At 52.7% G+C, this 17397-nt stretch overlaps 1 protein-coding gene across 1 annotated transcript in view; it reads left to right on the top strand.

The window, feature by feature from the left end:
• The window catches only part of GRIK3 (glutamate ionotropic receptor kainate type subunit 3), a 231828-nt gene extending 216047 nt beyond the window's left edge, over positions 1–15781 (top strand). Inside the window, exons 13-16 of the mRNA XM_065888235.1 lie at positions 774–991; positions 11801–12023; positions 12548–12798; positions 15587–15781. Coding sequence (XP_065744307.1) covers positions 774–991; positions 11801–12023; positions 12548–12798; positions 15587–15781 — 887 coding nt within the window. The remainder of the gene's footprint in view (positions 1–773; positions 992–11800; positions 12024–12547; positions 12799–15586) is intronic.
• Positions 15782–17397: the final 1616 nt, after the last annotated feature.

Below are 17397 nucleotides of genomic sequence, written 5' to 3'. Positions count from 1 at the left end.
TTCAGGAGTCACTTGCTATTTAAATCTCTTGAAAGCCACCTAGTTAATTACTTCGGTTAGAAGGTTTCAGCTAAATTATGCTTCGCACCCAAGGTCGGGGAGGAGGAGTGATCTATTTCGGCGAAGAGCTTCAAAAAATGTTGATTTTTCTCCTCCTGCAAAGCATCCTATAGCAATCTTATATTTGTATACCACTTGTATTTCCAACACAGTTCCTCCTCAAGTTGTATCATTACAGCAGCATGGTGGTATTTGCATGAGGCTGGGACAGAGGAAGGACGATGCTTTACAGAGTCCCAGAGAGGGAAGTTGTCTGGCACGTGATCACACAGAGAACTAAGAGCTAAGAGCAGGATTCACGCAAGACTTCCAGGTGTTCAGAACCTGGGACCACACAGGTGGTTCACAGATAGGCATCAGAGGGTCTGACAAGCCTGGGAAATGTTATGCATGTGTGTGTTTTTCTCGAGCAGTGGTTCTTAAATTTTAGCCTGCATCAGGATCACCTGGAGGGCTTATCAAAGCCCAGATTGTTGGGCCCCACCACTAAGTTACTGATTCATTAGGTCCTGGGGTGGGGCCTGAGGATGTGCATTTCTAACAAGTTCCCAGGTGATGCTGACGGTCCAGGAACTACACTTTGAGAACCACTGGTCTAGGGAAGAGGTCTCCGCTGTTACTAGGCTGTCAGTGGAGTCCGTGTCCCAGAGGACCAGAGCAACCCTGGTCTGAGCATTGCCAGGGACCACCAGTCTCCTCCTCCCTCCTCCCAGGGTCTGAACTGATGCCCAAAGCCCTGTCCACGCGCATCATCGGTGGCATCTGGTGGTTCTTCACGCTGATCATCATCTCCTCCTATACGGCCAACCTGGCTGCCTTTCTGACCGTGGAGCGCATGGAATCGCCCATCGACTCTGCCGATGACCTGGCCAAGCAAACCAAAATCGAGTATGGGGCTGTCAAGGACGGGGCCACCATGACCTTCTTCAAGGTGAGACCTTCTCCCTTCCTTCACTATCCTTCCCTAACCACACAGAGCCAAAGGACCAGAAATCCCCTGGGCTCCGCCCATCCCTGTTTGGGACCAGTTGACTTTGAGGAGCTGTAGTGATGTGGCCATCTGGGCTGGTCCCAGCACAAATCCTAGACGTTTCCATAGCTGGGACAAGCAGCATGAATATGCCGTGTTTCCTTAAATCATCAGAGGAGGACCGGTGGAGAGAAGAGGCTGGAAAAGGGGGAAGGAGAAGCATGGCCCAGACACACAAACAGGCCCTGGGGCCAGGGGGCTCCCTGCCCTTGGCTTTGCCTCTCAGCAGCCTCCACTTCCAAGAGGCTGGCCTGGGCTTGGGGTGAGCTCTCCACCACTGAGAGAGCAGCAGGGGGAACATCCTCCAGGGAAGGAAGGAGGCTTAAAACTTGAACAAGCATTTACAAGCATTCCTTAGCATATTACACTCGTGGAATGCTGGTGTCCATGTAAAGCCCCTGTCAGCTGCTCAGGTTATTGCTCTCATGGGGATCTGGCCATGACTTTGCTGCATCCTCCTGTTTTGTAAAGCGTTGGCTTAGTTCCTTACTGTTTTTTCACCTTCTACTAGAGTAGCTGAGGGTTTAGGAAACTGAATGACCCTGACCACCGATAGCTGTAAATGTTCTTCTGGAAATTAAAGTAATAATAATTATAGCTACCACCACTGAGAGCTCACAGTGGGCCAGGTGCTCCATGCTTGGTCTCATTTAATCTTCGAGACAAATCCCGTGAAGTAGGTACTGCAATTGTTTCCACTTTACACGTGTGGAGACTAAGGCTTGGAGCATTAAGCGGGTTGTCCAAGGACTCACGGCTGAAGGAGCGCGAGGCTGGCCCAGGCCTGCCTTTCTCCAAAGCCCATGTTCTGAGCCACGGTTCTCAGCCTTGAGTGTGTGTCCAAATCACCCGGCAGGCTTGGGGAGCCCCCAGATTGCTGGGCCCCACCCCTGAAGTTACTGATTCAGTAGGTCCTGGGGGGGCCTGAGAATGTGCATTTCTAATGAGTTCCCAGGTGAGGCTGAGACTGCTGGTCCAGGGCCCACCCTTTGAGGACCACTGCTGTAATGATTTCTCAGAAATGGTCAGGATCTGGGCATTCTGTGGCTATGGGTCCATTCATTCATGTATGTGTTTAGTAGCCAATTGCCGTCAATCCGTCTGAAAGCCTGGGGGGTTTTGCTTTCCTCCGGGCCCTGGTTCCCCATCCCCCAGCCCTTGCCTCCTTCCAGGCTAAGCCTCTGAGTGATAGACTGAGCCTCCAGTGGGGCCTGAGTAAGGACAGAAAGAAGGGGTTGGGTGGGAAAGGCTTCTACCTCCTGGGCATGGAGCCCCAGTAGCGCTACCCCCGACCCCGGCCTCCCCTGTGCCTCTTCTTAAGGGTAGAAGCAGCTGCTTAGTGAAGAGCAAAGAGGGAGGAAACAGACTCCCCTCCGGGATGTTGCCTCTGGCAAACTCGGTCTTCCTACAAGGTCACCACCATGTACTGAGAGTGTGGGGAAGATAAAGCATTGTCCTAAGCACGCTAGGGGCTCTCTGGGACCCGGTGTGTGTGTTCACGAGGGTGAGCAAGTATGTGAGTATGTGAATGCCTTCACGTGCGCGTGTAGCGGTATATGATGTGTGAAGGCACATTCACGTGTGTACGTGTGCACACGTGTGCCCATGCACAAGAGCCAGCCTCTCTGGGTGCTTGTGTGTCTTTATGCTTGGACACGTGTGTCTGCATATATGTACTGACCAGCATATGTGTGCATGTGTCTCTGTGATCTGGGCATGTGGATATGTGCCTATGATTGTTTACAGGTGTGTGCCAGTGTCTACATGGATATGTAGGTGGAGAGTGCACACGTGTCTGCTTAAATGTCCCAACAGGTGTGCTTAGATAAGTGTGAGTGGGGGGATGGGCGCGCGCACGCGCGCGCGTGTGTGTGTGTGTGTGTGTGTGTGTGTGTGTGCTGTGCCTGCTTCTGCCTATCCGCAGGCTATGGCCCAGCCCTTTGTGCCAGAGCATCCCTCATGCATTACAGATGAGCCCGTCTCTAAGCAGGGCTCCCAATCAAAGGGAAGCAGCATAAATAAGCCCAGTGCAGGCTCATTGCCACTGATTGGATGCCCTTGCCTCCCTCCATGCTAAGATGCTCAGATTGGCTTCCAAGAGCCTGGTCCCTGCTCCCCACCGAGCTGCTGTCCTCGGCATCAAGCAGCACCTCCCTCAGCCCGCGCCACCCTCACCCACCTTCCCTGCCAATGGTGCAGTGAGGAGGGCAGGGGAGGGACACAGATGCTGCCACCCAGCTGGGATGCTGGGGCTTTAGGGCCCAGGCTCTCAAGGGCCTTTGGCCAGAAACAGCAACTCCACATCCCCCTGCAGAACCAACTCCCCTTCCTTGCCCTCCTGATCACCAATGAATTCCGCTTGCTCTCTGGCCACCTTGTCTCCTGCTTTAGTTCAAATGAAAGCCCTCTTGCCTAGGCCCCCTTCCATCGGCAGCAGCAGTGGGACTGTTATGTAGGCAGAGAGGAACCTGAGTGTGGATGCATTATCCCCACTTCGGATGATGAGCTAGAAGAAAAGACCCTCCTAGAAGGTCCCTGGACAAACTTACTTCCTCCCTGCCCCACCCCCAGCCCACCCTCCTTAGTCATACCTCCCTCCTCAAGCCCTCCCCCATCCCCCCCCCCGCACTGGGCCTGGGGGTAGCCTCCTTATGGTCGCTTTCAAGTTAGAGCTGGAAGGAAACCTGAGTTTAACCTAGAGAAACAGAGGTCCAGAGGGGCTGGGTGAGTTGCGGGTGATCAAACAGCAGATCAAGGATCAATGGAGCCGGATGTACAGTCAGATACTTTGTTTGCACACACACTGCCCTCTCCCGCAGCCGCTCCAGGGTCTTCTCCTGGAGGGGCGGTCCTCCCTCCCACCAGTGAGTGTATCCGGCAAGACCGGCACTAGGGTTGAACAGGAATCAGCTCCAGAGGTTGCCATTGGAGGTCTAGGAAACATTAGCAAAGTCAAAATAATAGTAACATTTATTGAGCACTTACTGTGTGCCAGGCAACGTTCCAAGTACTTTACCTGTATTCACTCCTATCATCCTCATAACATCCCTAGAAGGTTGAGACTATTATTATCTCCTCTAACACATGATGAAAGGAAGGCTCAGAAAGTAACCCGAGTTCATACTTCTTGCCTAACGCGTCACACAGCTGATGAAATGCAGCGCTGGGATTGGAATCCAAGTAGTCTGGCTCTAATGCCTGTGCTCTTTGTCTCCGTGTCCATATTGTTTCTCTAAGGAGCCAGGCACAGTCCAGGAGTTCCTTGGGGAAGAGTGAAGCCGTATCCCCAGCCTAGAACCATCCTGGCACATCCTAGTTGCTTAAATAATCACGTTGAGTGGATGCCGTTGTCGAATTAAAGGATGGAATTAAAAGACAGCAGAGGCCAAGTAAAGCAAATACAGGAGACCATGCTGAGGACAGGAACCCAGCAGGTAGCACTCCTGAAGGTTCCAGAGCACAGGGCAAATGAACTTCATTTCTGCAGTTAGCATGTTTCCTGGTTAAGCTACAAACTGTCTTAAAAAGCCCCCCTGGCTGAGAGTAGCACTCGAGGGAGAGAGCCCATTCCCATCCAAAGATGACAACAGCAGGAAGTGAGACGCCAGTCTCTCGGGGGGCTCCAGATCCCTCGCTCCACCACCCTGTAGCCTGGGAGACGCGTGGCTAGTGGCAGCCCATCATTCCAGAGGAAATTTCATTTGAAGAGTTGTCAGGGAGCAGCAAACATCACAAACAATGTCTCCTGTGTTGTCCTCCCTCCGTCTTGGAAGATAAAAATTAATTAGGAGAAGAAAAAGGAGGCCTTTGAAAGTGTTGTTTGGCTATAAAAATATGTAGGCAAAATGTAAAGGAGGATGTTGGGAAAGTGTGTTCTTGGAGGGGAGGGCTGGGCAACTTTGAAGGCAGAGGATGTCAGAAGACAGCTTCTCCAAGGATTTAGCCCTCTTTGGTGTTGCAGTGGGAGAGACACATCACACGTGGGAGGGACTGTGTGTGAGTGACAGCCACTTAGGAAAGAGATAGAGCTGGGGACCAAGAGTTCCAGGCTCCCCAGGTCCCTGGCACCGTCAAGCCCCACCCCTTGCACAGCTTTGCCCCATCTTAGCAACTGAGCCTGGAAGGTGCCTGGAGAGGCCATCCAGTCCATCTCCCTACCTTCCAGCTGCTCGGCAGACTCTTCCCTGGGCTGGAAGGCTCAGGAGGGTGCTCCCAAGCTCAGCTCCCAGTTTCTCCTGACCTGTCTGCTGGCCTCTCTGATACAGCCTTAGCCCTGCTTTCAAGCAGAAGCAGGACAGGAGGACAGAAATGCAGTGACCAGGCAGAATTCATTGTGGTGCAGCCTGGCGCAGTCAAGTCACATCAGTCTCAGAGTCAGACAGACCGGGACTTGAGTCTTGGCTATTGTCTGTGCTGGGTGACCTTGGATAAGTCACTTCACTTCTCTGAGCCTCAATTTGCTCACCTGGATGACATGGATACTGATTCCCACCATGCAGCAATTAGCAAGGAGATTCAATCAGCCACTGTATACACAGTGGTTAGGCCAGTGCTAGGCACACAGTACATTTAAGGCAAAGGCTTTCTCCTCTGGATGCCCCTCTGTTTGGCTGACCCAGAAGATGGGCAAGTTGGCTGGCCCCTTTTCTCCTTTTGCTATGTAGTCCCCTCCTGATGCAAGGGTTTAACTGGAGTCCCATGGAGAAGCTCCAGCCAGTGGACACCTGGAGAACCTCTCTTCTTCCAGGTCCCTCCAGATTGGGCCTGGGGGCTTTGTGGAGGACATTGGTGACTCTATCACAGGATGGCTGTCTACCTCTGCACAGAGCTAAACACTTCAGGGGGAGCCCAGAGGTCCTCAGAATAGAAGAGACCCAGAGCAGGCAGGCAGAAGGCAGCAAAAGGGGCAGGGGAGGCCTGGGGATGATGGGAAGTTATTGAAAACGACTCAGTTACTGATGACCTCTCTGTGCCTCGGTTTTCTCACCTATGAAATGGGTATAATAATAGTACACACACACACACACACACACACACACACACACACACACACCTTGTAGAGGTGATTATTGAGATGATTAAATGGGATAATTTATATAGAAAACTTAGAACCATACCTGACACAGAGTATGCATACAATAAATGTTAACTATTTTTATTGTTTATTCTTGGTGATATACAGCGCTGTTTAGCTCACAGATACGATTTTGGGGGCAGCACATTTCATATATATATATATATATGTATATATACATTTTTTGTGTGTGTGTGTGTGTGTGGTATGCGGGCCTCTCACTGCTGTGGCCTCTCCCCTCGCGGAGCACAGGCTCCGGACGCGCAGGCTCAGCGGCCATGGCTCACAGGCCCAGCCGCTCCGCGCATGTGGGATCTTCCCGGACCGGGGCACAAACCCGTGTCCCCTGCATCGGTAGGCGGACAATCAACCACTGCGCCACCAGGGAAGCCCTCTTATATATTTTTAATTAGTGGCCAGCATTTTAAAATGGGGAGATTTTTGCATTTAAAAAATTCACATATCCAGCTTCTCAAAAATGTGAAAGATGAAGGGGCATCACTGAGCTGGCTCTCCTGAAGAGAGATTGTCAGGTGCCAAGAGGCGGCGGCCGTCTCCAGCTTATCAGAACTCCACTCAGCGGCCTTTACTTATTTACAGTACTCTACCTGGCCCGTCTCGGCACTGAAATTTTCTGCCACTGAGTACTATGTCATTTAGTTTCCATAGAAACTCTGCATTCTAGAAATTATTATCCCCAATTTCTAGATGAGAAAACTGAGCCTTAAAGAGAATAAAGGAGGCTTAAAGACAGAGAATGACGCTAGCCACTTATCAGGCACTTCCTGGCTCTGTGGAACCTGGAACCTGGCTCTGTGCTAAGTTGATTCCCATTTTACACATGTGGAAAGTGAGGCTCAGAGATGTGACATCACTTGCCTGTGGTCACAGAAGGAGCTGGCATTTGAACCCAGCTAGGTGTGACACCAGAGTCCATGCAGTGGAGCCAACCCCTCCCACCACCTCCATCTCCAGCCTGTAGCCCTCGCCTCCTGACTCCCCCCACTGCAAGGGTCAGCCTGCAGCCCTCACCTCCTAACTCTCCCTGCAGGGGCCAGCCTGCAGCCCCCGCACAGGCAAGCCTCAGGGGCACATGCAGAGAACAGAGGCAGCTGCTGGGCCAGAGGGTCAGCAAGTCTGCCCTGGCGAGGTGGGCAGAGGCAGGGAGCCTCCTGGTCCCCATGAAAATAACCCAAGAGACATGATTAACTGCTCGGGTACGTGGATCCAATAAGGCCAAAGACTCCACATCCAGGGATAAGAAAGCCAGTTAATCTGGAAAAAGGTCTCTTTTCCAGTATGGAAAATACTCAAGGTCTCGCATGGAATCACATTGCCTCCCCACACACATTCCCTGAGATTCAGCTCTCTTTGGAATTGATATATATTTTTATACATATATATATATACCTATATACATTTTCTTGTGCAGAAATGTTAAATTCTCAAGATTAAATATCTTCAGTTGGGAGAAATCAATTTACTTCTTTGAGGAGGCTAGAATTGAAAGTCGTGAGTCTGAAACTTACTTTCTTGCCAAATTCACTGATAAAAAAATCCTCTCCGTCCTGGCATGTCGCCCTGTATCGGCTGCTCCAAGCGATTCCATTAATTGATTTGGGTGACTGGCCCTGAAGCAATGCTTATTAAGGTTCCCACTGGAGCTGGGACAGGGAGGATGGCATCGGAGTCGTAGGTACGTGAGACTCCATTCCCTGGGGTGGTAACTAACTCAGGCCAGTGACGGAACTCAGGCATCTTGTGACCAGGCCCAGGAAGATAGGAGAGGGGACTGAGATTCCAGGAGGGGCCCTGGCTGTATCCCTCCCTGCCTCAGAGGTGCACAGGGAAGCTTTTCAGGGATGTTCTCAGAATCACAGAATCACTCAAAGACAGAACCTAAGGGGAATCAGTGGGTTTTGTTGAAAATGGGGATCCCAAGATATGAGACAAACACAGGGGGTGGCCTTTCTAGGGAAGAAGATTTCAGACTCATCTGCCTAAAGGTGATGAAGGTAATGAATTAGTTGACACTGGAGCTGGGATAGCAGAACCTCTTGAAATCAGCATCACAGCCAGCTTCCTGCCTTATCGTCACTTTTCATCTTAACTGGCCCAAGCTTTCTGGTGTTTTTACCCATCTTCCCCATTCCATTCCTTCACCTGCTTCAGGCTTTCACGTGTCTCTCCTCAAAGCCCATCAGCCTCAATACCAGCCTCTCCCTCGCCAGCCTCCATTGGAAATTTCTATCTCCATTTATGATGGGGTGTTACTGGGAAGAGCATATATTTTGATGTCAGGCATGCCTATGTATAGAAGGAATGGGGTGTTAGGGAGAGGATGCAGGGAGGCGTTTGCAGAAAGAGGAGACGTTCTCATCCTCTTCTGAGACAGAAGGAGTGGGACAGGGCTCCCTGTGTGGTTCATTTTCAAGTTACTGATGGCTGGTTGTGTCAGAGAATGAGTGGGTAAGGTGGGTGAGGTGTAAGGGTGGATGGATGGATGGATGGATGGATGGATAAGTAAAAGGCTGGGTGGATAGTTGGATAGTTAGTTGAATGAATTAGTGTGTAGATAGTGTGTGAGTGAATGGGTGAGAACATGAACATGATGAATGAGAGGATGGGTGGGTGGATGGATAGGTAGATGGATGGCTGGATAGATGGATGAATGCATGCATGCCTTAGGAGGTGTAAAAGGAGCCCTGATGGCCTCATGCACTCCTAATTCCCACCTCTAGTAGAAGAAGGAGAACTTGGAAAGCAGGAGAGACTGAGATGGAAAAGGAGCTGAGGTGCTGAAATCACTGATTGGAGAATAGTATTTAGTTACAATAACCAAGAGAGCAGAGTGTCTGAGGCCATGTGTCCCTGCCAAGCAGTGATGATTGGACTTGGATAACCTGATTAGAAGAGTTGGAACTGATCATCTGAAAAAGCAATGATCTTGGGAATAAAAGTAGCTTGCGTCAGTATGTGTGTAAGAGAGTGTATCAGTTACCTATAGCTGCATAACAAATTACTCCAAACTTAGTGTCTTAAAACAACAACATTATGACCTCACAGTCTGTGGGTCAGGAATCAGCTTGGCATAGCTGGGTCCTCTGTGCAGGGCCTCTCACAGGCTGGGATCAGGGTACTGGCTAACACTGTGGTCATCTCCAGTGTCCACTTCTAAGCTCGCTCACGTGGTGGTTGGCAGCATTCAGTTCCCCCTGGGCTGTTGGGCAGAGGGTTTCCATCTCCACTGACTGTGGGCTGGAGGCTGCCCTCTGTTCCTTGCTATGTGGGCCTCTCCATGGGGCAGCTCACAGCATGGCAGCCAACTTCCATCAGAGCAGCAAGCCAGAGGAGCCAGAGAGAGCAGAAGCAAGACAGAAGTCACAGTCTCTTGTAAACCAATCTCAGGCATGACATCCTATCACTCCTGGGGAGGGGGGGTTAAAAGCAAGTCACTGAGCCCAGCCCACACGCAAGGGTAAGGGATCACGCCAGGGCATGAATCCCAGGGATGGGGATCATTGGAGCCAGTTCAAAGCTTCCGACTGTAGAGAATCAGGGCGGGAAAAGTAGCAGAGTGAGAATGGGCCCAAGGGAGAAACTGGAGAAGGCAGTCTGGATATCAGAAATGATCTAGAAAATAAGAAATGTCTGGAGAGTCGGAAGAGCTGGACATCGGGAATGTTCTTAAGGGCAAGAGTAGCTAAGTGGGGAGGGGAGGAGCATCTGGGAGCCATGGGAGGATGGAATAGCCGGGGAGCAGGAATAGCTGATAGTGGGACAGGCTGAGGACGGCAGGAGCGGGCGGCAGCCAGCTTGCTGCTCCGATGGAACCCACTGAGGGCTCTGGGCATCTGAGCCCTTCCAGGCCTTCAGCTTTGGGGCAGATAAATTTGCAGGAGGGGAGTGGCTGCTCGTCTATGAAGGCTCCCTCAGGCCCCGTGCCCAGAGGAGGCATCCCTGGCACTCAAGAGATTCGGGGCTCAGGTGGAATCTCTAGTGGGGTGCTGCCTGCTTCTCCAGGGCTCCCTCCTCCCCAAGGCGTGATTGGGTCTCCAGGAGCCAGTCTTGGAGGGGACAGCCCTTAAGCGCTAGGAAACACCTGGAGAGGAGAAGGTCCACTTTCCTCCCAGCCCCCTCCCCCCGCCACTCCTGGCAGTCACAGCTTCTCCCCCCGCCTGCAGCCCCGCGCCAGCCTGTTTGAGCGCACCCATGCCATCACGCACGCTGGAGCTGGGCCGGGTGCCAGTCAGACAGGCTGACATCACAAACAGGCACAGCCAGACTTGGAAAGAGCCAGGGACAATGAGGCCTGCAGAGCCGCCGACTCCCCTGGGATCGGCAGAGGCAAGGCTGATCCCTGCTGGGAGCAGGCAGCCAGCAGGCACTAATTTCCCAAGAAATCTCATGAGTGCATGCACCCAGGTCTGCCCAGTCTCCTCAGGCAGCAAGAAACATGGAACCTTGGCCCCCTCTCCTGGCCCCAGGCCCTCTCTGAGTCTCCCCAGCCAGACGGGGCACGCACAGCAGCCCACCCACCAGGCCTGACCTTAGGGATGCTGGTTCCGTATTCATGGAGCAGCATCCTGCCCGGGATGCTCTGGAACAAGAGGCTGAGGGGGTCTGTGGACCACCTGCTCTGACTGCCCCCACTCTTCTCCCCTCTCTGCAATTCTCACCCTGCTTCTCTTTTTTTTTTTTTTTTTTTTTTGGGGTACGCAGGCCTCTCACTGTCGTGGCCTCTCCCGTTGCGGAGCACAGGCTCCGGACGCGCAGGCTCAGCGGCCATGGCTCACGGGCCCAGCCGCTCCGCGGCATGTGGGATCTTCCCAGACCGGGGCACGAACCCACGTCCCCTGCATCGGCAGGCGGACTCTCAACCACTGCGCCACCAGGGAAGCCCCCTGCTTCTCTTTTACTGTTTTGAAGGAGAACAGACAGGAGCACTTGCCTCAGACAAATCTTCCCCTGGGGCATGGTACATAGAGCGACCTGCTTGAAGTGGGAGTGGGAGGCCCAGAATCCACCGAGCTTTACCCTCATCAGCCCCTGCCCCTCCCCCCACCCTCAGAGTGGTTTCTGCGAGGCAGTGCAGCTCTATGGTTAGGAGCATGGGCTCTGGAGCCAGATGGCCTGGGTTAGAAGCCTGGTTTTGCCACTTTGTGTCTGAGTAAATTAGGCAAATTGAGGCACAGCTAAACTCAATTTTCTCATCTGTAAAATGGGGCTAATGACAGTACCTGCCCCCTATGATTGCTGGGAAGAATCAGTGAGTTAATACAGGCAAAGCACTTAGAACAGGACCTGCACATGTTTAATTGTTCAATAAATCTTAGAGAGAGAAAATTAATTTTTAAAAGAACATCCTGAAAAATACTTGTGCCGTGGCAAAGAGCCAAGTGTTTTCGGGTAGGTTGGCTCGACTCAGGTCTATGACTCAGCAGCTGTGTGTTTGAGGACCTATCCGCCCAGGCCCTCAGTTTCCACATCTGAGCAGTGGGTCGCACTCCCTCGCTCTGAGGACTGTGCACAGAGTTCAGTGACCCGGGCCCTGCTAAGGGGTGAGCTGTGCTTGATCCCTGTGTGCTCAGTAACTGTGTGTGCATCACCACCCCTCATCCCTCCCCACGGCCCAGAAATCCAAGATCTCCACTTTCGAGAAGATGTGGGCCTTCATGAGCAGTAAGCCCTCGGCACTGGTGAAGAACAACGAGGAGGGCGTCCAGCGGGCGCTGACAGCCGACTATGCGCTGCTCATGGAGTCCACCACCATCGAGTACATCACCCAGAGGAACTGCAACCTCACCCAGATCGGGGGCCTCATCGACTCCAAGGGCTATGGCATTGGCACGCCCATGGGTGAGCATAGGGCTGCAGGCGGGAGGGTAGCGGGTGACAAAGGGTGAGCGAAACCGCCACGTCCACTCATGCGCACACATGGCCCCCTGCTCCCTCTCCCAGGTCACCCCACTGAGCCTTAAAAGGCAGCATATCCTCAGCCCAGAAGCAGAAAGGTAGAGCCACAAGCCTTGCGAGGTCAGCCCTGGCCTGAGCAGAGGAGACCTGGGCAGGCACAAAGGTGGGGGGTCAATTCAGAGGTCATGCCTCCTCTCCCTGACCTCACCCCTGCTGATGCCGCCCAGATGCTCTGCAGGCCTATGGAGACAGGGATTCGTAGGCAAGACTCTCCGCCCCAAATCAGGACCCTTCCACCCAGATACCATAGGTGGATTTCAAGAGGGGCCTCCTGGCACTAGGGTCCCCCTTTGGATGAGCTTACTGAGAGGCCCAGTGATGGTGTCTGGTACCCACCAGGGTACTGACAGGGGCGCACAGATGGACTGAAGGCTGCTGACAGCCAGGTTCCTCTCTCCCCCACTCAGGCTCCCCATACCGGGACAAGATCACCATCGCCATCCTGCAGCTGCAGGAGGAGGACAAGCTGCACGTCCTGAAGGAGAAGTGGTGGCGGGGCAGCGGGTGTCCCGAGGAGGAAAACAAAGAGGCCAGTGCCCTGGGCATCCAGAAGATTGGGGGCATCTTCATCGTCCTGGCCGCTGGGCTGGTCCTGTCTGTGCTGGTGGCTGTGGGCGAGTTTGTATACAAGCTCCGCAAGACAGCAGAGCGAGAGCAGGTAAGCCCCCAGGAGCTGGGGCCTGCGCGGGGAAGGGAAAGAGACGGAACAGGGTCTGCGCTGGTTTCTAACCCCCTATGTGCCAGGTGCAAGGTGGTGTCTGATCCCATCCCCACCGTAGCCCACTCTGAATCCAGTCCACCAGGAAGCCCTGCCAGCCCCACCTCTGCACTGACTCCGGGCATGTTTTCCCCTCAGTGTAGCTCCACACCAGGCCACACCCATCCTGTCCAGCTGGATCATGCACCAGCCTCCAGTCTGGCCTTCCTGCCTCCACTTTTCCTCTCGATCAGCTGCTCTCCATACAGCAGCCAGTGCCCTGTTTAAAACTTAATTCAAACCGTGTCATTCCCTTGCATAAACCCCTCCAGGGTAATTGTCAAAGCTTCGTGATGCTTACATAGGGGGTTCATTATACTCTTCTCTCCACTTCTGCATATATTTGGAAATTCCCATAATCAAAAGTTTAACCAAAGTAAATAAATTAATAAAGAGATAGGAGGGCCGGCCCAAGCTTGCTAGGTTCAACCTGTCTGATTAATTCATCAACTGTGGTTAGGTAGTGGTTCTGGGTCCCAGTAGCAAATTGCAATCACAGGGAGAAAGTGTTTTAAGTGCTAATACCCCTGGCCTCACTCCCAGAGACTGTGTTTTAATTGGCCTGTGGTAGAGCCTGGAATAGGCTTCTTAAAGTGTACGGCATGATTCAAATGTGCACCTTGATTGAGGGCTACTGGGCTGCGGGGAAGCTCCTCTCACAGCGAAGTTCAAAGGGATTCAGGGCAACTGTGGAAGGAGATTGCAGTTAAGTCATATGTATAAGATGCACTTACACATCCATCCAAAATTAAATGGAGTCCTTTATAATCAGGAAGCTTGAGTTAGCAAAGAGGAGGGGCAAAGATAATTCTCGGTGTTCAAGTTCACATGGGTATAAGAAAAGGGACATGTTCCCATATTGCTGGGGGGAGTCCAAGAGGGTAAGTTTCTGGAAGGTAACTTTGTAGTATGGCCAGAGTCTTTAAAAGTGGCCATGCTTTTGACCAATTTCTTTTTTTTTTTTTTTTTTTTTGCGGTACGAGGGCCTCTCACTGTCGTGGCCTCTCCCGTTGCGGAGCACAGGCTCCGGACGCTCAGGCTCAGCGGCCATGGCTCACGGGCCCAGCCGCTCCACGGCATGTGGGATCTTCCCGGACCGGGGCACGAACCCGTGTCCCCTGCATCGGCAGGCGGACTCTCAACCACTGCGCCACCAGGGAAGCCCCAATTTCTACTTTTAGAAATGCACCCAATGGAAGTGGCCAAGGACATGTGCAATTTTATTGACAAGGTTGTTTGTTGAAGTGTTAACTATAATGTGAAAAAACCTAAATGTCCAATAATAGGGAATGGTTTAAAAACTTATGATACATCTAAAACTAACAATCAAATTCTTTGGGTTACATTAGAATTACATTACAATTGGAATGAGCTCCAAATTCCACCGAAAAGCCTATGAGATCTGGTCCTTGCCCACGTCTCCAACCTCCTCCTTCCCACCCTCCCCCCTCACTTGCTCTGCTCCATACACACTGGCCATATTTTTAGTCCTTAACCAAGCACATTTCTGCCTCAGGGCCTTTGCACATGCTGTTCCATCTACCTGAAATGCTCTTCCCCCAGAGCTCCATATTCTTAGAGTCTTTTGGTCATTCAGCTGAAGCTCAAGTAGTCTTCCCCACCTATCCCCCCTCCCCACCCCACTCTATCCCATTTCACTGCTTTATTCTCTTAATAATAGTTATCCCTCTCTGAAATTATTTGTTCACAAGTTTATTATCTATTTCTGTCCCATCATTAGACCGTGGGCTCCTAGACCATGGGCTAGGACCTAATCTGTCTTTTTCACTGCTGTGTGCCTAACACCTGGAACAGTGCTTGGCACAGAGTGGGTCTCAGTAAATAGTCTCAGAAGCAAGAAAGGGAGGTGAGGAGGGACGATGTCTGCATTTAGTAGGGAAGCAAGGGGACACTTGGCAAGGTCACACAGCTGGTAAGAGGCAGGGACAGAATCCAAAGCCAGGTCCCCCTTCCCCTTCACCACACAGCCTACCTACAAACTGTCTCAGTGCTGATGCCCGGACCTCCCAGCCCCACTGCCTTCTCGACAAGCTGCAGGACAACCTCTGGCAGCTGGTCTCATAGGAGCCACTGTCATCAGATACCTGTGGGCAGTGCTGCAACTTGAGCTATCCCTCTTGGATGTCCACAGGGACCCAGGCCAGAAGAGGCCGCTGCCACCCACAGCCCTACAGGAGAGAAATATGTACTGAACTTCCCTGAGTGGGAGCGCGGTGACCCCTCCCCTCAGTTGGAAGCCCTTCCAGCAAAGTTACCCATATATTCATCAAATGTTTCTTAAGCCCTGACTCTGAGCCAGGCCTAAAGCTGGGGGCTGGGCTCATAGGGATGAAACTGGCTGGTTCCTGCTTCAGAAGCTAGTGGAGAAAAGTCAGGCGGGTACATTCCTCAAACATGGATGCGCATGCCAGTCAGAGCCACAGTTGGCTCATCCGTAAAACGGGGCTAAGATGATACACCTTAGACTCCAGACAAGGACGTGATGCTTTGTAGGCTGCTACTCAAAATAATCACCTTACAGGGGGCAGGAGGCAGGTGGGGTAAATGTGTGAGGGAGACCCGGTAGCTTTAGCAAGGCTCTGGGAGGAAGGGGGGAAGTTGGCTGGAGTTGCAGGGTCGGGCCTCACTCATGTGCCCCTTGCCCTCCCACCCCGTACCCCCACCCCAGCGTTCCTTCTGCAGTACCATGGCCGACGAGATCCGCTTCTCCCTTACCTGCCAGCGTCGGGTCAAGCACAAGCCGCAGCCTCCCATGATGGTCAAGACTGACGCCGTCATCAACATGCACACGTTCAACGATCGCCGGCTTCCAGGCAAGGACAGCATGACCTGCAGCACATCATTGGCCCCCGTGTTCCCCTAGGCACAGGTGGGGCGGGGCCCACAGGCCTGCAGGCAGGGCGGAGGAGAGCAAAGGACACCGGAAGGAACATCCCCAGTCCCCATACTGGGCTTGGGGACCAGAGCTGCTGCCTGCCTATTGGGCCAGGAGTCCTCTGCCCTTACCTACTAGGAAACCAGCAGGCCCCCAGGCCAGCTGCTTGGGCTTCACCCTCCTCTTGTTTCTTCTGTGGGTTTCTAAAGCTGCCAGCCAAGACAGCCAAGGCCAAAGGAAGCACATGCCTCTCTCAGGCCAAACTCATCTGCCCCTCGACTCTCTTCTCCAGTCAGAAGTTCCTACCATGGCCCTGCGGGGGCCAAAGAAAATGGGAAACAGCTCTTATATTGCCACTTCTTCCCCGTGAGCCCAGGCCTCCTGGAACTTGACTGTGAGACCAGAGACACAAACCTTGGGTACCTTAAGGAGCTTATAGTTTGGCTGCCAATGGGAGCTGAAGTTGGGGATTGGCCACCCCACATGCCTGGGCAGAAGGAAGACTTCGTCCCCCAGGGGCTGCTTATGTGGTCCTGATCTCCTGGACTTGACACCACCCATGGAAGCCCCTGTTTGGGCAAAGTTGAAGGCAGAGAGCCCCATAGAGGAAAAGAGGAGTTTGGAGGCTGGGGGAGAGGAGGATACACAGAGACCGCCATTTTGAATTCTTCTGGACAATGTCCCAATGGGTCCTACTCCTCTAGGAGGTCTCTAGGAATGGAGGAGTGGTCAGAGCAAATTCTTCCCCACATTCCGGCCAGAGGAGAGAAGACCCCCTGAATCTCTTGCAAAGGATGCCTAGAGACTGAGACAGTATTTGAAGCCCAGAGGAACAGTGGATTCCATGGGAATCCCTCAGGCCCTCGAGCCTGCAGATGGTACTTTGCTGGTTACCAAGCTGTTTTCTAAACCCTGGTGGCATTAGGGAGCTTGAGCTCTTTGCCATCTACTCCTCAGCAGCTCCCCATTCCTGGCCAGTTGACCTTGACCTTCTGTCATCATGGAAGGAGGAAAGTAGCCTAGATTGAAGTGAACGTCATCACCCCTCCTCTAAAGAGGACCATGTCCTATGGCACAGGCTAACTTTGGGGTAGATGGGGAAAGCCAGAAGGACCCTTAAGAACACCTGGCCTCCTGGACTTGCCAAACCTAAAGATGCTCCCCAGGAAAAGCAAGTGTTTGGGAGCAAAACAGCCTCCCTGATAGGGGCTCCCATGGTGGGGGGAGAAGCTGCCTCCTGGAGAATTAACCAAAGGCCCCCCACAGAGACACAAGGCCCTTATGGCCCCTGGTCTCTTGTCTGGGGTAGTTGGGACCTTGTGGGGTTTGGGGGTTCAGCAGAGATGAGGTACAGTGAGGGGTTGACCAGGTGATCTGGGGGTTCCAGCTAGCTGTGACAGATACCCTAGAGGTCTGTGACTCTAAGATTCTGGGAGATGAATGAGACATGGAGGGAATAGGAACAAAGTGTCCTTAAAGAGAACGCGATGGGGCCAGCAGGGCTGCCTGTGGCCAAGAGCAGAGGGCAGGTTTTGAGCAACGGAAAGGGGCCTGGAGACTCTGGACAGGGACCCAGGAGATACCAGCCACACCCCTCCACCACT

The sequence above is a fragment of the Phocoena phocoena genome, chromosome 1, assembly GCF_963924675.1.
Source record: "Phocoena phocoena chromosome 1, mPhoPho1.1, whole genome shotgun sequence".
In the NCBI taxonomy this organism is placed as follows: Eukaryota; Metazoa; Chordata; class Mammalia; order Artiodactyla; family Phocoenidae; genus Phocoena; species Phocoena phocoena.
This window is presented reverse-complemented; position numbering and strand designations above follow the sequence as displayed.